At 32.3% G+C, this 24,388-nt stretch overlaps 2 protein-coding genes and 1 long non-coding RNA gene across 3 annotated transcripts in view; 1 reads left to right on the top strand and 2 right to left on the bottom strand.

Moving 5' to 3' along the window:
- The window catches only part of ogre (optic ganglion reduced), a 42,997-nt gene extending 39,527 nt beyond the window's left edge, over positions 1-3,470 (bottom strand). Inside the window, exon 1 of the mRNA XM_090119209.1 lies at positions 3,145-3,470. The gene's annotated coding sequence lies outside the window, so the exon portion shown is untranslated. The remainder of the gene's footprint in view (positions 1-3,144) is intronic.
- Positions 3,471-3,503: 33 nt separating this feature from the next.
- On the top strand, positions 3,504-4,456 carry LOC149909305 (uncharacterized). Its single transcript, XR_016458504.1, has 2 exons — positions 3,504-3,834; positions 4,267-4,456. It is a non-coding gene; the product is annotated as an uncharacterized LOC149909305 (long non-coding RNA).
- Positions 4,457-6,377: 1,921 nt separating this feature from the next.
- On the bottom strand, positions 6,378-11,782 carry Inx7 (innexin 7). The gene is made up of 8 exons (XM_090117258.1): positions 11,699-11,782; positions 10,989-11,274; positions 10,185-10,362; positions 9,570-9,717; positions 8,677-8,866; positions 8,260-8,410; positions 7,607-7,796; positions 6,378-7,092 (listed from the first exon to the last, which is right to left on the bottom strand). Exons 2-8 carry the CDS (start codon positions 11,226-11,228, stop codon positions 6,933-6,935), a joined length of 1,257 nt encoding a protein of 418 aa, XP_089973384.1. The 5' UTR covers positions 11,229-11,274; positions 11,699-11,782; the 3' UTR covers positions 6,378-6,932.
- Positions 11,783-24,388: the final 12,606 nt, after the last annotated feature.

Genomic DNA, 24,388 nt, shown 5'->3' on the forward strand with positions numbered 1-24,388 from the left:
TACTTTTTTATCTCGCAAACATCTTGAACATGTGTGGAATTTTGTCAAACGTGCGTAAATCTCTAGACAGTTTTGCATGAAGTTTTGAACGAACAAGCTATGATACGGATTTGCGAATTCTTGCGCTTGTGACCTTTAATTATTTCCCACATCAATTGCTACACGTAATAATCAGAAAAAGTTGTAAAATATCCGATATAAAAAGGATTTTTTATCCCTCTAATCATTCTGCGATTAGTATACAATTACAAAACAGACGAACATACCCAAAAAACTAATTGTACAATCGCAAATACCTTCCACATCTTACGAGATAGACTCAGATGCCTTCCGGCGAACCACCACTATAACCTGACCTATCCAGCCTCCGTACCCTAATGATTGTGCTGACTACAGTGGGTTCTAGTTAAACTGGATTGTCTAGGAGCAATAAATCATAACCTCCTACCATTAGTGGTGATTAAAGCAGGACGGACCAAATTACACGCGGAGGGCCAAAATGCTGCGGTCAGGGACCCCGTGATGGGCGCGCGTGCTCACGAAATATTTTCAGGAATAAATATTATAAAGATAGATGTTGTACGAATTAAAAAGACTGATAGATTTCGAATGAAGCCTGCTGTACTTATTTACTAGTCAAAAAAGTTATAGTGAAATAATTGATAGATTTTGAATGATCCTGTACAAATTAATGGTCAAAAAATATGTATTCAAGCCATTTTTGATTATGTTATGCATTGAAGTCTGTTGATTTTCTACAGTTCCTGTGGGTTAATGTGTGAATCCCCGTGTCCCCTTGTGGAGTATGGAGCAAATGCATTATGCATCTGTTTCACTGATTGATTTTCTCTACTGTTCTTGTGGTACTTAAATTTTACTGGATTGAAAGTAAGAATCATAATGAAGAAAAAAAGACTAATAAATACTGGAAATTTATATGATAAACAGAAAACCTACAATCTAATAATTTAATATTACACCTGTTTTAATGTTTAGATAGGTATTTCCTTTAAAGTTATATTTTTGTTTTTGCTTGTGTGTAGGGCACATCCACATTTATAATATTATCATTTACTAGCTGTGCTCCAGGGTTTTACCCGCTGTGCTCCACTGCTATTGGTCTTAGCGTGATGATATATAACCTATAGCCTTCCTCAATAAATGGGCTATCTAACACCAAAATAATTTTTCAAATCGGACAAGTAGTTCCCCGAGATTAGAGCATTCAAACAAACAAACAAACTCTTCAGATTAATAATATTAGTGTAGATTCTATGCAATATAACCAACGGGCTTTGAGAAAAAAGAGCCTACTTGAAATATCAGGTTTGATTATAAATAAGTTTACCAGAACATACATAGTGAGCAGTGGAGAGTATAAGAAAGTAGATATTCTAATGTATACAAAGCCGCTCAGATTATTTATCTTAGCAAAGGTAGAAAGTATGATATATTATGTAGTTAGATATAAGTTACATATTATGTAAAATGAAATTGTAATATTGACATGATTTTATAAGAGCAACTATGGAGTTTCTTGCTGGTTCTTCTCCGTAGAAACTGCTTTCCGAATCTGTGGTAAATGTTAAAAATATGTATTGATGATTCGAACGTGCTTCTAAAAGAAGTCTATTTGAATAAATAAATGTTTGAGTTTGAGTACTTTCTGCCAATCATCCCTGCGACTTTCAAGTAAGATGTATTTCTTTTTGAATACTGTACTTTATGACATCCTAGTACTTACTTGCGTTGGCTTGATAGTTTTTAATATGCAATGCAAGACAGTTTAAATAAATTAAATGTTGTTGTTGTTGTATGTTACCAAAAAATAAAATATTGTACCTGGTCTTTGCATAAAACAAATAATAACAATTCAAAGAAACATAACCATTTATTATCTTTAAGTCAATCCCATAACTATTGCATTAGTTATACTAGTATTTAAATGAGTGCAGTTAATTATCATGAATATAATTATTACTTAAAAGTATATGTACATATAATACATTTACATAATGACCCAGACCGATTATTATTATACCTAAAGAGATATGAATTATTAATAATTTTTAATGTGCTACTTAGCAAGATATATTTAAAACCTTTTTATAAGGAAAGATTTGGTTTAATTATTGTGAATGAAGATATAATGGAACAAGCACTTTACAATATTCAAATATAACTAGCAAACCGGGCGAACTCCGTTTCGCCACCAGAGACACCTTTTCTTTGCTATATAAACCTCACGGAGCCCGAGACCTTTCCAACGAATGCAAAACTGCGTGCGTTCTGGAGTTATAGCGTCAGGAAGGAAAACCTAACTCATTTTTATATAGTAGATATACAACTTCCTACAAACAATTTTTTTTTATATTGTCACTAATCCCATTTTGTAACTGAATACTGGATATAAAAGAAACATTAAATACAATACATTGGCCGAGACACTGGTTTTAAGTATTTAAAAAAATTAATTATGTATTAAGATTAAAATCTATTAATTCTCATGGTTATCTGCAACAAATCTATCTACATTAAAATAAAATGCTAAAATATGAATGAATTGGATTGAAAGATCTATTTACCTTCTACCATAAAAACTGCTGAACTGATATAGACACATTTTAGCATGCTTCTAGATTATGGTTCAGAACATTGTATAGATTACTCTTTTATCAATGAAATCTAGTCACAGACTGAAGATATATTTAAATAGGCATTGTTTGATTGAATACTAAGATTATATGAGTTAATAAGTAATGGAACTTAGGATCTTTCATCGATTTTATGAATAAAACCACTGTTGAAACTTTTCAAATATACTTATTTGCTATTAAGACCATTAATTATATGTTTAATTAAATACAAACATATTATTTCCTCCACAATATGAGGTGCACTCGTTCTTTGCCTTACATTCATGCATAGAGATGTAAAATAAGATTCATGTATGAAAATCACTTAGTAATTACGTGACTGTTATAGTAAATACGTTTACATTCATAATTACAAGATTTATACTTGAAATATATATAATCTGATGCAACTTGACGCACGATTAAATTATTACCTACTTACAATTAAGATATAAAAGTGACCCAATTGTAAAATAAATAATTAATTAAAAACACTTGCACTGCTTACCAAACAAAGTTGAAGCCTGTGTTGATATTTTCCATGGAAATTGTCCAGTTCTAATGTTTACTTCCCACTATGTTTAAAAAGTCGTGATTAAATTCTCATTTCATTATTCTTAAACATTATTTCTCTTTTTTCTTGTCCCGTTTAGTTGAAAAAATACGTTAAAAATACGCCAAAACGACACTCAAAACAAGTAAACGAGAAGTAAAATACAAAATTCAGCTACACGGCCGATCCGCGCACTTCACAATTTATTTTGCTTAGCTACAGACTATAAAATATAAACTGACAAGATAGAGTCATAATTAATGTAACAGACTACATAAAGTACTGTGCGACTAAGATATCAACTCAGAGGAATAAACCTATAGAGTTCTTATATTGAGACAGAACAAAATACATATTTTCTAATCTACTTACTCTTAGTCAATAACAGCATAAGTCAGATTGAGATAGCGATAGAGTATCTGCACTGTCTTCAAACGTAGCGCGCCGGCAGTCAGTTTGTTTTCCAACCAGCTGGTGGGCTCAGTGCGTCAAGTGTTTTTAACGAAATATTTAGAAAATATAAAGTGTATAGTGTTTCTTTTTATTTTTCAGTGTGCTAAAATGACTATTGTATGTTTAGCTACCGGCTATTACTAGTCGAATGGGAGTTTTGGATGAAAACAATGAAAAAATATCTTTCCATCGGTAAGTGATTTTCAGCAAATCGATAAATATTTATGTTCTAACCCTATTTGAAGGTTTTATCAAGCGCTTTTTTATAAGTTTATGTTGTAACTGTAACATTTACCCACTTTATGGGGTTGTGGAATACAAAAGAATTAAATAATTTTTAAAAAATGTCACAATATTATCACGTTTGGCATTTTGTTTACCACCGTAGTGTTGTAACACATCTAGCGTATATTATCGATTTATGACAAAAAATCTATTTCATATTAACGTTGATTTATTTATTTTGTTTCTTATATCAGATTTATATGTAGTTGTTGTTGCAAATAATAGATGTAAATTTTCTACAGCAGGAAAATAAAAAATACCACGTGGTTGTTTTATTTGACTTATCTGTTTAGTTTGTTGTTTCTCTTTTAGATTATTAATAAATTCATTTTGTTTTAGATTTCCAGAGCTAAATAAAAAATGGGTATAAAACATGAGACGTGTAGATTGGACGCCGTCGAAATTTGCTAGATTGTGTTCACTGCATTTCGAGCCTGCGTGTTATCAAGATGGATACTCTAGAAGAATTGTGCAATCTTACGCTTACGTTTTTTTTGTTCCTTTAGATAATAAATACATTTGTGTGTGAGTGAATTTTTATTTGGAATTTTTTTTACACATTTACTTTAAATGTGTAACTATGTGAAAATTAAACGGTTGATTAAATGACAGTTCTCATAGATGAGAAACTACTATTGAAATACATACTTAATATACATGCGTTTTCAAAGAAAAACCCGCATAGTTCCCATTCCTGTGGGATTTACGGGATCAAAAGTAATTTTTCCAAATTTCATTGTAATCGGTTTAGTAGTATTCGCGTGAAAGAGTAACAAACATCCATCCTCACAAACTTTCTGCTGACTGTGCCTTTCTCCTCACTCCTTTAACTTTATTGATCTTTATTTTAAATTAGTTACATTTCAAGTTTTAAAATTTATTTTAAAATATACTAGCTTTCCGCCCGCGTTTTTAAAGAAAATCCCGCACAGTCCCCGTTCCCGTGTGATTTCTGGTATAAAACCTATCCTATGTGTGTATGTACAAAATTTCATTGTAATCGGTTCAGCAGTGAAAGAGAAAGTTATCCATTCTCGCATAATTTCGCATTTATTATATTCGTAGGATTAAACAAATAATGTATTCAACTGAAATTTATGATTAATTTTGTTTTTTTTTATTATTTATTATTTCACGAAACCGTAAATGCAAAATGCATTCACGATTTTATCGATTGAAGCACATCCCATCACTATCACCCTCTATCTATCTAAATACGTACCTATAGTAAAAATGGTGCCATGACTATGTTGAAACGTAGCTTGTAGTCTATAGCTATCTCATTCTTTCATACGACGTTTTCTTTAGATAGAGAGAAACAAATATATGTAAATTGTATACGCTCGATACAAGTACTCTATAGGTTTATTGCTCTGAGGATATCAATATATTAGTCGCGTGGAATGAAAAGGGACGCACTGAACTGTCACTCGAAAGCGCGCTAATGCCCGTTACTTCAGTGTTGCTATCACATATAACATAACGTTTCTGTTTACGAATATTCACTATTAAATACAAAATATAAAAAGTATATAAATATATAAAAGATACAATTCGTAATAGAAGAAATCTGTTTTAAATAATTTAATTTGAAATTAAGCGTTTAGATTCGCTACGTTTCATGTAAAAGATTGATTTTTGTTATTAATAAGGCATACCAACGCCCGCCGTACTAAATCGCCATCAAAAAATCTGCGAACTCTATGTTTGATGAAATAATAGCTTCTGTTAGCGAAAAGTGGCGATTCTAGAGTTAAAAACAAATTACAACAATTACTATTGCTTCATCACTGTAAACTTGGAATCGTTTAACGATAACAATTATTTTTATTTAACTCAAGACAGTGAGTCATTAGAAGTCAAATGAAAAATATCTGTATCAGTTAAACACGGAACTTTAGTTTTAGATGTGTCCAATTTTAGAGTACGTAGGTAGGTATTTATGCCTTAAATAACAGTTAGTTAAATACACACACTTAAATCTAGAAGTACTATGGGCTCCTTCAGTCTCTGAACCTGTACCTACCTACCGGTAGATAATATTGCTAAGATTTTATTTATAGTTTAAACTTAACTAAGCATGACTCTGCATTCCTACTCATACCGTTCTATTCTAGTCAGTATTTTTTTCTACTTAACAAACAATAAATCCGTTTAGGTTTATACCTACTTCATAACTAGCAATGGTAATATTCCATTATCGATTAAATCATTGTTCAAATTTATGCATTTCAAATTTTAAACCACGAATCACATAATCGGTACCTAGGTAACGGTTTTTTCGAGTCATGCTAGAACTTTCTCTTTTGTCAAAGGTCAATACGAATGCACATATTTTGGAAACTAAATGAAATATCTACATAACAGTCGATCTGTTTAATATTTACAAATTTTATCTTAAAATAAAATTATACATCTTATAATAAATTCGATAAGTACTTAAGTAGGTACATCATATTTTTTTGAAAATTCTCAATTTCACTTAGTTATCTGTAATTGAGCAAATAGTGAGGAATTAAATCCCCTGACTTGTAGATGTAAATAAATCAGTCTGCATAGTTCATCGACTTTGTTTACTCTGCTTATCAACGTGTACAAAATATGGTAACACATTAACCCACAAATCTCCGACATAATCACACAACAAACTCTTGGCACGTAGCACGCTTAGTGCATTAATTTCTTAGTAATTCTATTTTACGAGCTGACTATGTGATTTAAATTAATTTCATCTGGTAACAATACAATTTAAAAATATACATATTCACAGAACCTATTAACAACCAATTAATAATTAATCACCAATTATCATTTAATAATACAGTTAACGATTTCATTAATAATTTTAGCAAAGCATTTGAAAACAATTAAATATCATCTAGAACGGTTCGGAAACTTAAAAATCGAATAAATTTGAGGAAACGAATTGCACCAATCCTGGCTGGATACACTATTCCACATACGACTAGTTTTAAATAAAGTTTAATTATCTTTGGTTTTTTAGTCTATGATTTCTTGTCTTTTAGCGGCAAAGTTTCGTCGTCGTAATCAATCTTTCCGAGAAGAACTGGTTCGGCGCCTTTCTCTTCGTTCCTGTCTTCGTTGTCATCATTGTATGGCATATCTCGCTTCTCTAATTCTTCAGCTACACCACGGAAAAGTTCGCTGTAAGAAGAAATAATATTTTTAAATATGTAAAAAGAATGTTCTTAATGCTGGAATAAGGCTGGAATGAAGCAAGAAACTTCAATGAAGATAATATTTGGTACAACTTTTAGAATTATGGTACGTAAATACTTTATATGATTACGAATTAATAGGACACGATAAAATGATGTTTATTACAAATATTATTAACTAGTTCTATTTCAACATTTAACTGTAAAAACGTTTATGTAAGAAAGAATTAATTTTAATATCGATGACGGTAGTTTTGTTTTAGATAGTCCACGTGCTTTATGTTCATACATATAATATTAAGCATTTGAATTTAAATCTTTCATAATCACAAGTATAGTAGGGTAACTTGCGACATTTACAACGAAATTGTTTTGTATTGGTCAATACTCAATTATTGTAATACTTACTTTAATTTATAAATCCCATAAAAATGAAACTTTAATTCACTTATTCACTTTAGTTATCAAAACTATAAAATATTCTCAAAATATCTACTTACTGGAACGTAGCTGACTTCATGTTCTTCGCGAGGTAGTACAAGAACAACCAGTCTCCAAACTCACAGCCGTTCACCACATTGATAACATTATAAGGGTTGAATTTGCTCTTGGAAACGTGGCGGAAGACAATTTCGTTGAACTTCAGAGATCGGCGGAACATGAAGAAGGATACGAATCTCCAGATGACAGCTGCAAGAGATATGTTATGCAAATACGTAAGAATATTTCTAAGTCGCTAAATTTATATTTTTTGAGGATTTAAAAAGTTAACAGAGGAAGATTTCATATATTTTGTACCCGATTACTTACTACGATTTAGTTACATATGATTTTCGTTAGAAAACGTTTATCAGAGGCATCTACTAAGTAAATAACCGATGGCATTCGCGACTGGACAATAATTCTTTAATGTGCGATCACATATAGGCAAATGCTTCAAATATCTAATTCGTAATTCATCCACACGAATTATGTCAACATAAACAACCGTCAGACTTTGCTCCTCTCAAATTCATATCGTATTGCCTCTAACTTAATAGATATGCCGCTGATAAACGGAATATTGGAAAAGAGTAAAAGCTACTTTTTCTAAAGAAAATTATGATAACGAACTACGTCGTTAATAGACAAATTTTCAAATCATAGAACTCACCAAGTAGAGAAAGGATGAACAGTATCAGGAACCAGAACCACAAGATGACGTAGATCTTCTCATGGATGATGTTCAGGGCCATCACGCAGAGCGCGTCGTGTTGCTGGATGGACCCACTGGGACCGTATTTGTGGAAGATGCATTTTGTTACCTGACAGAAAATAACATGTAATTAAAATATGACTTATGGTAGTTACGACGAGCAAATGCTTCTTTCAGAAAAATGTCGAAACTATAAGCTTATAAGCTAAAATGTAGAGGTAGTAACTAGTAAGTATTAGATTATGACAAAAGTCCCATGAGAATTCTTCATGTACTGCTTCTAAAAAGATACACACAAACATTTTTTACTAAGAGACAAATGCAGAAGTAGAGAAAATATATTTTTTTTAATCTCATGTGAAAAAAATACCATACCTTAGGGAACACAGTCTCCAACGGGTCAGTTTTGTTCTGCCAATCCCTCAAGTTCAGAACATGTGGTCCCAGCCCCATGAAGGAACCATGCAGGAACTTATTCACGATCCACACTTGCAGCATGACGTGCAGCAGGTTCACCACTTCCAAGGAGATCAGCCAGTTCGACCAGGTTCTTGTTATTCTGAGTCTGGGGACAGGATAGGATTTTTGGAAAATGATAAAAATTCATTGATAGTTAATGTAATTTCACTATTTGTTGCGGTTATATTGTAAATGGTCTTTTACGACTTAAAAATCTCACATGTATTCACGAGTATATTAATGAAAACATATTTATGTAATGCATATGTAAAATGCAAACATGTAAAAAAAATATAACAAAAGCCGTAGTAGGCGACTTATGATTTATAAATTAAAGACTTACGATTTTCTCAGCAACATTAATCTACAATTTCCGATAAATAGAAAAAAATTGCAAGAACCTACGATAATATACCTAAATAAGTACATAGTAATAAATTATTAAGTATTTAATATTATTGTAATCAATTGAAAGATAGCGTGGATGTTTAAATAGATGATATTACGACGTTTTGGTTGGATTAAAAGGATTTCTAATCATTTCAAATTAAAGTAGATTTTTATGGAGTGACTTAAAAAAAGATTTCAAATTGTTTAATAATATTAATTTAAACCTAATAATATTCCTTATCCGTTATCGTATTATGTTGGTATGTTGTAAACTTGTAACCGCACCTGTCATTATACATTATTTCATTAGAAACTATCTTTTTCCATTTTTTACAATTATTCTTACACTATGTTTAGTGTCATCGTTTAGTACATTATTTATTCCTCAAGCTGTAGCCTGTATTGATATAATATCTTACCTCAAAATGATGTCCTTTTTAATGAGATCCACTCTGCTCTCCAGAGTAGCCTTGGAGGGTATATTCATAGTCCCGGCTTGCATATCCGTGTCTTCTAACGCCAGGCTTGCGTACTGCAGACCTTCTACTAGAGATTTGATCCTCCCTCCTAAGAAAACAGTAATTCATTTTAATATTGCCAAAAAATGGTGATCAGATGACGAAAAAAAAACATTATAGATATGCATAAGCTGAGGAATCTAACGCTTACCAAATACGCATCTTTAGGATTTGGATCCTATTTTTTCCATCATTTAGCTTAACCAGAATAACACAAACAACAATAACAAAATCAAGATTAGATTAGCATGGTTACAACTAAACGATTACTAATGGTACAACAAAGAATAGGATGGACTCAGCGCCTTATTTTGACATCATAGCTTTTTGAAGTGAAACTTTATTAGGCACGTTAAAGTAAAATTTAAAGGTCGCGTCATGGCAATACCGTCACGTCATGGAGCAAGGTATCTTTGAATCTTGCCAAAGAAGTTTAACTGCTGACACGTGTGATCGGCACACACGCGATTTTATAATTATCACTCACTAAAGTTCCAATTGGATCGCATAACGTACCTTCTTTCCTCTTCCAGATATAATGTGTCATATAAAAGCAAACAGATTGTATGAAGAGAACGAACGGCACCCACTGGTAGTAGGTGTGGTGAATCGTTTCGTCGGTAGACAGGATCGGTCCTACACCAGGATGCGGCAGGAATCCACCTTCTAGAAGGCTCTCGTTGTAATGCCGAACCTATAACAGAACATTCATAATAAGATATTAATTTTCTTCCTTTTGAACAAGTTCAATAAGCCTTTTGGAAAAGTCTAGAAGCATTCTGAGTCATGATTTCTATTGGAATCAGGCATTCTGTATCGATAAATTGACGACAAGAAGAGATTTTCCATATTATTAACCGACGGCTGATAACAAAGTATTTGATTAGAAGGCATACTTTTCGTATTCGTTTATGTGGAAGATAATACCTACGGACCTACCGAACTACAATCTTCTTAAACGGTTTTATTGATTTCAATAATTGTTGCACACAGTTTCGTAAAAACAATTTAAGTTTTCATAAGTTACTTGTATATATTGCTTAGTACAACTGATCCAGTTTATACTGATATGGTTAGACGTAAATAATTGAGCGTGATCCTCCAAGCAAATACTTCCAAAAATCCAAACGTTCATATTTCAAATACTTCCGACCCCGAGAAATGTTACGCGACCACTCTATACAGGTTTCCATTTTTTGCACATTAAAAAGGCCGGTATTAAAAAATTATACAATTATATATAAGTTCAGAAACTGTCTTATCAAATAACAATATACCAATCCTCTTTATAAAATCTAAGATATAATATCGAATACTCACAATAGTAAACGTAGCCATGAAGAAGCAATAGGTCTGTATGACATGGGGAGGGATGCCCTGATCCGAAAGGCATTTGATATGCTCTCCGAAGTACTCCCTAGCGCAGACCAGGATCACAAACCCCAAGAGCATCGTCACCGTGAACTTGTAATGCAATTTGAAAACCGTATTGTCGATAATCGGCTTCGAGTAGTTGAATCTCATGCGCGGAGTAAGCGCGTGGAGCGATGTCATCAACATTTTGGAGGATTTTTCTTCTTACTTCTATCACATTAAATAAATAAACCTGAAACACATGGTAAGCTATAGAATGGTTACAGAGTTGCATTATTTACAATGGCATAATTGCAAATCGAGCGTTTCTCGTACGAGACCTTTACAAGACATTGTGATTTTCATAGCGCAAATTAATTTGTTATGGACATGTTTGTCCTTTCAGTAGCTAAACCATGTCATCTAGGAATAGTCAGTTAAAATTAATATTGAAATACTATGTTTATTTTTTAGATTTGATTTATTTATTGAAAAGATAATTCATTAATTTCAACTCTATGTGTCTGAATCAACGTCTGAATATTTATTTCCCAATAAAGATTAAAGAAGTCCCAAAAAAACCCTTCTTTCCAGATACTAAAGGATATCCGAAATATGCGCTACCCCCTTCTTTTAATAGCGGTACTAGTTAAGTTATTAAAACTTTATCTACTTACCTTCAGTCTTCCGATAATCACAGCCTAGAAGTAAAGACGTGCGTTTCACACTTGAGTCCGTTTCAGAGTATGTCATATCGTTATGATAAGATACGACAAACACGATAAACATTACTGAAAAATGATTAAAGGATAGGCATTGCACCTCATAGATGCCGCCTGTGATGACTCGTGGACTGATGCATGATAGAACACAAAGATGGCAGATTTGCGTGATGATGTGTGCAGTGCTGTTCAGTATTCCTTTTGGGGTCTCCATTATTGATAACAATGCGTCAAGTATATTTTCCTCAACCATCAATAAGAAAGATTGGAAGATGCCAAGATGAGATGCCTGAAAAAAAATCCGAAGGTTCATAATTGTCTATCTGTTTAATCTTATTTCTAGCTAATCCCAACAGATATTTCTGAGATAACTGATAATATAATTAGTAAAATAGTTTATATTTGAAAAACGAAGGATAAAGAAGGCCAATATAAGAAAATATAATTGTGATCTAATCTACAAAAGACAAATAATACAATCACCGCATAGTTTACTCGTATTTGAGATCACAGTTTACACTGACGAGTCACTTTTATGACTATTTAGAAAGATAAAAGGATTTAAGTGTTTATTCAGCCTATTTATAATTGTTCATCATTTTCTTAGACACCAATCTACTTAATACAGTCATAAACGTATGAGATTAGATTATAAACTTAAGTCGAGCACGGTGAAGAGTAAAGGTAAATGGTTTTTCAGTCTTGGAGGCTCTGAACATTCGCATAAAGTAGATAATATTATTGTATTTAAAAAAATGAACAGTTTTAAGTACTCAGGGCAAGTAGATTTAACCAATACACGACAAAGAGACAATGCTGACTGAAAAAATTCAGACCTAAACCCATTTCAACCGTGATTTATCCAATTTTAACCGACTTAAAAAAAAGGAGGAGGTTATCAATTCGGCCGGTAAATATTTTAATAACTCTACGAAAATAATTCCATAAATTCGCGGTTAAAATCACGTTTTTGAATTCGTCAAAATGTCTTTAATTGCTGAAGATGATGATGATATAATACGCAAACACAAGAGAACTAGGCCTTGAATTGATCGTTAAAATCAAAGTAAACTATTTATTAAGTCAACAAGATTTGTCGACGACGCACTGCATTATATATCTTCTTTATTTAATTTGTAGTCCAATGATTGATAAAATCTATTTTAAGTAATGCCTTGGGACGATTTTTCAATGCTTGGATAAAACTTATCCGTCCAATAAAGTATTACACGATAATATTAAAAATTAAAATGTCACGTAAACTGTCAAATACGGGCAATTAGAATACGTTTTTAAAATGGTAGTTTTATACATTACGTAATGATTGGTCTCCGCGCGCGCTAGCGCGCGCGCGGAGACCAATCATTAGGTAATCTAAGGTGGTTGTGTTGTCGATGCATTTATTCTACAGCTATTGCTTTGAGAGACTTTAACGTTTAATGAAAGTTATGAATTCTTAGCTAGATTCGTCTGTTCAAATAAACGTATCCCATGTTCTATATCTGGGTAGGTATGAGCACGAATCACACAGATATTTAAACCTATAGCTAGTTACTAATTATTATTCTGTGTCTATAGGTAACTATTTACCAGCGTTGTAATGTGAAAAAATTTGGAAAATCCAAAAGTGCACGCCTCATAATTTTTTTTTAATAAATATTTATAAATTATTATTTTTGTTTATTTAATAACAATTAAACCACATCGAATCAGACCCTGAAAAATGAAAGGGTTCTATTCCTGAGCATACTCAAGCGTAAGAGAAAAAAAAAGACTCGATTAGTAAAGTATTTCGGTCGCTATCGTGTTAACAAGAAAAAGGATCCGCACATACAGACACACGGACGTCCAAGACAGAACTTTTTTAAACTGTTTTTTAACTAGTTTAAATAACAAAAATGACATCAAAAATATCATGAACGTTAAAAATAGTGTTTTTTCTTAATATGTGTGTGTATGTATTATCTTACAAGTGCAATGTATGATACATAAAGACATTTTAAGTTTGAAAAATCAGATGTTTTGCGCGAAGTGACAGTAGTACCCACCTCAACGCTTCGCTTATGAGGCGTGCAATAAGAATTTAATAAAGAATGGAAAAAGAAATTTTATTCTACTACTCAGGATTTAGGTCCTGAAGAAAAATGCCTGTTGGAACTAATAAAATGATTTCAGGCTGCCAATATCTCTTCATACGAAACTCAGAACAAACTGGTCAATCTTTTCTGTGTTGGAAATCTTTGCCACGAATGTTCAACGCCCATCAAGTAACTGCATTATTCACACCTATTTCTGCATACTCAAGATAAATTGACGCCCAATTAAATTCATTGTAAAAGCATAAATGTGTCGTTATCGACAATTCACCTTATTCGATAAGATTTATTATCAATACGTTCTGCGATAGCCTCGATATGGAGTGAGAAAAATTCTGACCCAAATAATTCTATGCCTTGTCTTTTATGGTCACATTTGAAACATGTTGGTATTTATTGCCATACTTGAATAAATCATAGCAATATTCAACCTGAAATGGTTAGGTATTTATTTTACTTGAGTTATAATATTATAAGCGCTTTTGAATTTTCATATGTTATCTACCTAGTTATTTATTCTTCTACTACACTACTAGTTATTAAATAGCTTTTTACTGGTAAATAATTTTCATAAGCAGTTAATAGTTTTTAAGTTCATCTCAAATAAGCATACGAAATGAAATCTTTCTTCTATAACCCATTTTACTTTTAGATGCGCTGAACTTGTTCGTAAAACTCTTGAACTTAACAGGGCACAAGACCAGCATGAATCAGTAACCATCTAACCCCGGAAGAATTTACTTACGAGTTCCTCGTCTTAAAATATGTGCTTCCTTTATAACAGTAGACTAGTTTTAACAAGAATTTAATTAAATCTTCTACAAATTACTTAAATAGAAGCTTAGTAGTCAATACTAGGTATATCGAATAATAGGTATCAAATTTGAACCACCATAACTATCAATATATACTCCCACTGCATTAAAATCGATTAAAATCCCCAATCGATATTCAATACCATATTTTGTGTCCCAATTCAGTTTAATTAATCGACACAAAATAGCGGGCTCATACATCCCGGTAATTACATCACATCATCAATTATTTATGTCATAATACGACCGGTTTCATATTCCACAGATACATGAAAGTTTTGAGAAGTAACTCGCTGCTTGCAATAAAAAATGCAAATGTGTGCGCGGACAATGCTTGTGGCGTTACTATGAGTTCTCGTTGTGCACTCGAACTCATTTTTGGCTTTATAATATTGAGAACTTCTCAAACGAGTTACTTTTATATGCATATAATTTAAATGTTAAGTACATTAAAGTATAAATTACACAAATAATTCTTAATCGTGTGTTGTGGATATTGAATGGAAATAAATAAAATAATGCCACAATATCTTCGTCGTCGTATTTGTAGATAATCTTAATACGTTTAATCTTGGATATGATATTTAATGCAAAATTCGAATAAACATGGGCACAATGTAGTTTCTATCAAGAAAATTAAGTCTTAAAGAGCGTAAACCGCATCTAAAAAATACATACATTAATAATGTGATTAAGATGAATAATGAAATCCTTTACACACGCACATCCTTTACACAATAAAAATAATACCATCATAATATTTTTGAGATATAATTTAATAAAAAAAAGTTATTACATTCTCGATCAAACTACAAAAAGTAATCGAAAAACAATAGTAAAATACAACCACATAGATACCATACCACCATACACGAGAGCACACACTCATATATTCATAAAACGTATCCTGATTTGACACCTCATGTTACACACATACGTTCATAAAAACGTCCCACATACACAGGCTGTGTGTGTGTGTATCATTGTTGTGTGTGTAGGGACGTAGCAAGACTGCATTCCTGTTAACGGCCGCCTTGAAGAAGGTCTGTGCTAAATTTCTAGAAAATTATTTATAATGGATATGAAAATTGGTAGAAATTTATAAAATTTGTAATAAATAATGTAGTCGGACCAAAATCTTAAGTTAAAAAGCTAGTTTATATTAATGAGCTTAAATATAATTAATTGCATTAATATTTTCTCGCGTGATTACAATAGTAAGAAAATTAACAATACATATTTATTAGATCGTTATTATAAAAACGAATGTCAAATATTATTTAATAAAAAATAAGGGAACGTAAAACTGATCACATAAATGATGATGAAGAAAAATCTATAGAAGGATAGATGATAGAGGATGAAGGACACAGGACTTCACATAATATACAACACAAAGAACAATATACATATAACAAGCTGATGCAATATTTAATTAATCACACCCATATGTTGTAAAAGACCTCTCACCAAGTACCAATAATTGCTAAGTCATGATTATTTTATTTATTTCTTAGGCCTGACGCAATAAGTTTTTAGAACTGAACTTGCAGTTACGAGAAAACCCCGGTGACTATGTTACGAAAAGCACTCCAAATTACAATGTATAATTTTCAATTGAAGCTACCAAAATACCTAATGTGAAAATCAGGATCTATCCAGGTCTTCCTTTTTGATAATTTTTAGAGTTATTTCGGTTCGAAAGTCATATCTTCCTAATCCAGTTCCTTATTCCATTTATTTTGACTGAAACATCGCCATACTGTTACTAGGGTCGCATAAAATGCTCAGCACGTGATCAAGGATCGGTCATACGTCTACAGCCTAACTCACCTACTACAAAGGCAATTTATTTAAATTCATGTCACTCCTGCTATCTAAGTACATAAAACGTGGCCACAACCTGATGACATCGTCGGCGAGCGACAACTTGACCACGGTTTGACCTGCGCACACACACATGCAAGACGCACACAAGCACACAAACGAGTTCTGGACAGAATGCTGTATGTAGAATTCAGTTTAACGTTTTGAATTTGGAATTGGGCGAATTATGCAATGGAGTCGTGGGACAATGTTTTTTTGGCTTCCAAAAATATATAAAATGGGCTTAAAATACATTTCATGAGGTAACATTTTACCCTTACAAAGATACCTATATGAATTTGTTCCGTGTTGCCACATATTTTCCAATAATGCATCATGCTTTTCAGCGAATTTGGTACTAATTACATTGCAATATACTCAGAAGATCCCTCACAGGGTCAGGGTGCTTGTAGAATTTTGAGTTGATTCTAATTAATTGGATTCAGTAGTGTTGCATACCAAAACGTTCGTCTATTGATGAGTCCAAATTCCGTCGACAAAAGCCACAATTAAGAGCCCTTATCAACCTCTTCCCACTTTTTTGCTATTTGGACTACACCCACGGAGAGAGAGACGCAGTTATTAATCTGTGCAAGTGCGACGGAGAGAACCTGTGGTCCGTTAGGAAAGTAGACGAGACAGACTACTACGGTTACGCGGGTAGTGATGTAGGAATTAATCGATAGTTTTTAATGATTATCAATAAAGCCTTAAATATATTTAATGAATAGGTAAGAAATGGTTAAGATTCTCTTTTGCATGTTTTAGTAAAAATGTTGAGTTAAAAATGTCTGTTTCTTTAAAGTTCGTTCGATTATTTTTTTTTCGATAAGCCTAGACACCCCTTCTATAACTACACGTACCTAATGTGATTTGTTTTATTTCCAGTACGTAATGAATAATTTTACTATTATCATTATAACTAAGTACATATGTAATTAATATGTAAGGATTCCTTACATTATATCAACAATAACTAAGTGTGACAGTTGACACGGCTATCTTCCCGGTGTAACAATCCATTAAGCATATCATATGTCCCAGTAGTTCATGGATCAAGGCTGAATTTATTGAGACGACCACAGAAGTTAATAATACGCAATATTTATATTATAGGTATCAGCTGCAATTTATGTCCGGATATAGTATTACCTTTACTTCAGTATCAATGAAAACAAAACCAGTATAAATTGAACTATCTAATGAATGGAAGTGCGTCATTAAGAAAAAGAACGTGTGTGCTGAGCACACGTGTCAGAAGTGAAACTTCTTTGACAAGATTCAAAGATACCAAAATTGTCACCGTACTTCATGACGTGACGCTGTTGCCAACAATGTAAATAAATGATTTTTGGGTTTTTATATTTTTCTTAACGACACATTCAATAAAAAATGTATGTTTTTTACAAATCTGTATGACGTAGGTATGTGTTATTAAGTCAGTCCATGATGGATCATTTAAATGTTTTTATAAAATCTTCGAAACGGCATTAAAAATGAGAAATTTACAAAATTTGCAATGAAAAATGAGTATCATGATTCATGAGCATTGAGTTAATATCTACTACATGTATCTCAATGAACATGAGTGATAAATAAATTTTTGTTTGCATTTTAGCTTCGTGAACGTAGTTAACAAATAATTACTCATGGCATGCATTTTTCTATTGATTTATAGGTAATTAGCTTTAATCATTTTAATTTTTTTACCACCTTTAACACCCAACATTAACAGAATCTTAAGGTGAGTCTATCCTGCGTAACTGATTGGCTCCATTACTAACATATGCATATCCAAAAACATCGATACATTCTGTACATCCCTATAGGGTAGATATTGAGAGGTCTGAACAAGTTTCTACCTGCTCTTCGACAGAATGACTCAGACGGACATTCATCATGCCTTTATTAGACCTTACAGTGGACCTCAGATGAATTTAATTTAAAGCGATATATTTTTCATAGAATTATTACCATTTATTTAACATTTATTGGATTAAGATTCTTGACGCAAGCCTTAAGATATCTTAACTTAAGCCTAGGTTAAATAACATTTAATAGCTAAAAAAGGTGGTACTTATCGCAGATTTGTGAATAATCATAAAAGCTCTCAAAAGCAACTTATAACACAAATAAAAAAAATGGTTCGAATAATTCTGAATTACTTAAGTTATTGTTTTACCGAACTACGTTGGTACCCAATAACCATGATGGATATATCAAATAACTTTCTTACATTCTGAGAAAGCTAAATTGCAATAAGTAACTGTTGTTTACTTAAATAACAAAAATTTAACGCAATACATTTTCATAGAAAGAACATGACACCTTCGAACTTTAAAATTTTTCACAACTCGACTCACCTTTTGAGACCACTATAATTTATATAAAATCTAAGTTGTGAACAAAGAGAAGCAGCAGTTGGGACATTATGTCATATTTTTTAAATACCGTCGTAGCAATGCATTGTATCCGGTTTAACCTAGAATGAAAAACCTTAGTCATTTAGCAAGAATGTTAATTTCCGCTTGTCAAATATTTTTCGAAAGGCTACGAGGTTGTGAATTTATCCATTACCCCCTAGATACCTAGGTAGTTTCAGCGATATTGGGGTAAGTAATTTTTGATCATGCCTGAATGAATCTCCTACGACCTACGACATCACCTCGTCACACATTGACATACTGCTGAAAAGCTGACCAGCCAATTTGTAACCAGCGTTTATTAACCAACCAACAACCAAAACAGAACAGCTACACATTGATTGACCTTTTGCTGAAAAACTGACCAGCCAAGTTGTAATTAGCCTTACTACATATTTATAACCCACCAACTATGACGTCGTTGCCACCAACCCAACATCAGGGGATACACCTTTCTCATTTAGTAACCTATTAATACCATTTGAAACCAGTGCAATAAAATTACAACTATAAAGTTTAAGCTACCAATTAATAACAAAGAGTTACATAAAGACGAGACAAATTGCTTAATATAATGGTCAATAGAAATATATTACAAAGCTTGCCATTCCGATCTACCTGCTCTGATCGTTTATTTTTTGCATTCCGTAACCAGCCCGTGAGAATGCGAACTGTGATTCATCATTTATTGAATAAGAATGAGAAATTTACTGGTACACGCATGTGGTTTTGAGTGGTAAATATTTTGGCCTTATTTTGAGGAATGTGTTTTGAAAATAAAATGGTCCAAAAAAGACTTTAGTGAAAAATGAAAATTACGATAATATCGATCCAGCCACTAATTCTTAAATTCCTACTAATATTATTAATTAGGAAGTTTGTTTATTTGTTACTCTTTCACGCAAAAAATGGACCACACATAGAAGGTAACTTGAATTGACGCATAGGATAGTTTTTATTTCGGAAATCCCACAGAAACGGGAACTATGCGGGTTTTTTATTTGAAAACGCAGACGAAGCCGCGGGCGGAAAGCTAGTCTATACATATTATAAAGAGGAAAGGTTTGATTTTTCTATATCTATACATATTATAAAGAGGAAAGGTTTGATTTTTTGTTTGTTTGTTTGTATGAATTGAATAGGCTCCGAAACTACTTGGCAGATTTGAAAAATTCTTTCACTGTTGGAAAGCTACATCATTTCTGAGTGACATAGGCTAGGTTTTATCCCGGAAATCCCACGGGAACGGGAACTATGCGGGTTTTTTTTTGAAAACGCGGGCGAAGCCGCAGGCGGAAAGCTAGTTCATTATAAAGCTAATATATTGCACAGACATTGATTGCAAATTGCAATTCCATTTCTGATTAGGTATTTTACATCCAAAGGTCAAAATAATGACCGCTGCAGTTATTTAAGTACCTACTTCCGATTGATTGCTTATCTTGATCTGTAGAACCTTTCTAAAATATCTTTTAATTAATCTAAGCTGATTATTTCAACTTTCAGCATTTTTATGAAGATAAAGAATGTTATATCAACAGAACAGATAGCATTGGTGTATATAGTGACACAGCTTTAATTAAAAAATCTTCGCTGAACCAAACAAGGTTATACTCATGTTGGCGTTAAACGATATAGGTAACTACCTAATCAAAGTTTTAAGTTTTAACACAAAAAAACGTCACTTAATTTGGCGAAACAATTTAAACGACGTTGAAAAAATGTGTTACTCAGGCTTCAGTGAACAAAAAGGTATTAGGCGTAGGATCTGGGCTATTTTAAGGATTATTTTAAGATACAAAGGACATGTGAAAGAAATAAGCTAGTGACTTTGTAAAATATCTGACTTATTATCAGTAAACATCAATAATTAATAGCAACATAAATCAGGGGCCGTATTATGACCTCTTATTTCCAGTCAGTTTACGCCGTGAATTGAACTGACTGGTTTCGTATCGGAATCTGCATATCCAGAAAATCTCAAAGTCAAACCAATATATCAGATTTACAATATCAGCAGAAAAATTACTAATTTAATCAGTAGAAAAATTACTAATTTAATTAGAAAAATTTCAATCATTTTATTTCTAATAGATCTATGAATAGTTTTCCGATAAATTTGGTCACTTTGGTGTGATAAAATATAAGGAAACAATAAAATTTAATAAAAACCAAGACCTTTCTTTTAAACGTTAAATGTGTCATATGAAATGCAACAAAGAATTGAATCATCAAATTCTTGATAACACGACTCATTGTATATCTCGTTAAGTGCTAATGTCAATATTATGTACTACTTGTATTAATAAAGATATAATTAATAACATTGATAAGGTTTTTCAATTAGTTACAAATTGTTCCAGGCTTCAGTATATTATCTAAAGTAAGATCTGCTAGGTGTGAAGGGCATTCATTTTAATATGAAAGTTTTATATTTTCAGGTATTTTTCCAAGTACGTATGAAGAGGCGATAATACGTATTTTATATAATTTTTGATTGAGGTCTACTTTATATTGATATGAAAAATAAACCTTTAAAACACAATCGTCATATTTATAAAACTGCACTCCAGACTCACAATAACTGTGCCTTTATGAGAAAGATATGTGACTATTTTTAATGAATGAATGAATGAATGAACGAATGAATGAATGAAAACGCTTTATTGTACACCATTTTAATTATTTCTATTGCATTATTTTTCTTGAAAGCTTAATTATAGATGTTCTACCTACTAAACATCGGCACCAATACCGAATTTGTTTCCAAATTCGCGCATTCACTAAACAAAGGAGGTAGAACTTTTCCTGTCTTACCACAAAATCTTTAGACAGGGTTTAACTTTAAGCGCGGGTTCTCTTTAACCTGGTTTTTTCGTATGGACAACTATAATAGTGACAGATTTATAGTTAGACTGTTATACTGTTGACTTATAATTGTTTTGTGGTAAGACCATTCAAGTCTGAAAACCAGTACCTACTACAATTCCCCTACAATTCCCCAAATCTTAGCTCCAATCGTCCAAAATAAACGGCAAAAAAACCTCAACCAGAATTCCAGGTCTAAGGTTAACAACTGGATACTCGTGTAGTCGTGTACCCACTTAATTCCACTCATCTAGAAGATAGATCGCGCTGAAGGCCGAAGTCATTGATGGCCCCACATCCCGCGGGAATCAATTAGTTACGTGATCAAGGAAGCGAAGTGGATATTGTTTCTGTACTAAAATAGCATATCGAACGTAGTAGGTAAAATTTTAAGCTCTTTATATTAAGTTTGAAGTTTACTTGCCCGCCACTGATAAAAAGATGAACAGGCAATAAACACCCATGTCCAAGATATTATTTCATAAGTTTAACCAATTCGGGAAGCGGATTCAATCCCGTATCGAGATCGTTTTCTTTCTATTCTTTTAATATTCTTCTTTATAAAGCACTAGTGGTCCGACCCGGCTTCGCCCGTGGTAGGTACATATTTCGCAATAAAAGGTAGCCTATGTCCTTTCTCAGGTATCAAAATATCTACATACCAAATTTCATGCAAATTGGTTCAGTAGTTTAGGCGTGATTGAGTAACAGACAGACAGACAGAGTTACTTTCGCATTTATAATATTAGTATGGATTCGAATGCTATAAAACTAAATAACAAAGCTTAAACACTTCATTGGTGCATTAACTCTGTAGTAAGGCTAAGTCCTAACTTGCATGTTATTCTTTTTGTATGTGTTTCTATTACCAGGAAGAATCAAGAAACTGACTTCCGAGAAACAATATAATTCGGAAGTCAGGGTTGCATTCTGAATCTTTATACGTATCTACAAATTATTTTAACAAACTTTTATAGGTATATGTACTAGATGTGGTGCCCCTTGGTTTTACATATATTATTAATATTTATTATAGCCTATAGTCTTCCTCGATAAATGGAATATCCAACAGTGAAATAATTTTTAAAATCGGACCTGTGGTAGCGTTAGCTACTATTGTATTCTGTGCGTTCGTGAGATTAACGCATTCAAACAAACAAACAAACTCTTCAGCTTTATACTATTAGTATATTGAATATTGATTTATTATCTATTTCAACATACAGTAATTCTCCTATCTATAAGAATGTTTCCTAAACAACATCTCAAATTCAATGGCCTAATGAGAGACTCGATTCGTGGATGTTACGCAACGCATTCCTAACAGTTATTCGATATTTACACGTGATTAGGGCTGTCATTCACGGGGCGAAGCCCTATTTCCTATATCGTATTTTGTGAACAAACAGATGGACTTTTTAGTTTTGTTTAAATATATGTATTTATCGATTGAGTGCAGTTATGGTTTTCTAATAGAGATATAACATGGTGGACTATAGGTATTTATTTCAGTTAGATGGATTTTGATTGAGAGTTAGGTACCAAGATTTTGAAATGGAAAAGCAAAATTCTGTTATTACAAATAGTAACAGACTTTTGCTTTTGATTTTGTTTTTTGACTTTTTAACAGACTCATTAAAAAAAATTGCAGTTTCAGGCAACTGATAAAGTTTTATATTCCTAGCTATATTTTTTAATACTTACATTATTTAATATTTTACGTTGCATCAAGATGCGATTTGGTGTTTTTGTGTACGAAACCTTTACAATAACAATGTGCATGCTGCGTATGCGGCTTTGGTCACGTCCACAATGAGTGTGTAGAAATTATGCATTTATTAACTAAACTAAGGATTATTTTACTTTCCTTGTAGTGTCAGCGTCTGTTTTCTTGTTTCTCTGGAAATGTACCTATCTATTACATATAATAAAATCGTAGGAAAGTCAAAACTGTACATTGAATATTTTTTTAAAAGAATACATAATCCATGATCTATAATCGATATAGAAGCCAAAAACATAGTTTTTAGAATTTTTGTCTGTTTGTCTGTTTGTCGGTTTGTCTGTTTGTCTGTTTGTCTGTATGTTTGTCCAGGCTAATCTCAGAAAGTACTGCACGGATTTACTTCAAATTTTGCATGAATATTACTAGCAGGTCGGGTCAGGCTGTTATATACATATTATCATGCTATCACCTTCGGGGGAGGAGCTGTGAACCTTTATTTTTCTTACGTATTCCGTGTACTACGACAGCGTACAATATAAAGACTCATGTTTAAATGTTGTTTTTGAGTAAGCCATGCTATTGTCTACCTTTACACTATAAAAACTACATCATTTAAGTAATTTTGGCAGAGAAACAGTATAATGAATCTTAGTAGTATAAAGACAAATTTAAAACAGCGCCATCTATGAGATTTCATTAAAATTAAATCAATTTACATAATATTAACGCTCCTTGGAAATTCATAATTTAAATATTATGATGTTGGTGAGTTCTTTTTTTTTAAGTTAAATAAATAATTCATATCTTCCCAGAGTAAATTTCAGGTGCGCTTATATTTCATGTGAATATAC

Source organism: Colias eurytheme, chromosome 3 (assembly GCF_061535395.1).
Source record: "Colias eurytheme isolate Ceu_HAF_F1 chromosome 3, ilColEury1 Martin Lab GWU primary, whole genome shotgun sequence".
Lineage (NCBI taxonomy): Eukaryota > Metazoa > Arthropoda > Insecta > Lepidoptera > Pieridae > Colias > Colias eurytheme.

Bases quoted from the DNA above. Each gene is read 5' to 3' on its own strand.
- Inx7 (XM_090117258.1), bottom strand. From the start codon at position 11,228: ATGTTGATGACATCGCTCCACGCGCTTACTCCGCGCATGAGATTCAAC. The intron at 9,718-10,184 runs GTACGTTATGCG...CTGTTTTCTTAG, and splicing joins TATCTGGAAGAGGAAAGAAG to GAGGGAGGATCAAATCTCTA. The intron at 7,093-7,606 runs GTAAGTAGATAT...TTCTTCTTACAG, and splicing joins ATGAAGTCAGCTACGTTCCA to CGAACTTTTCCGTGGTGTAG.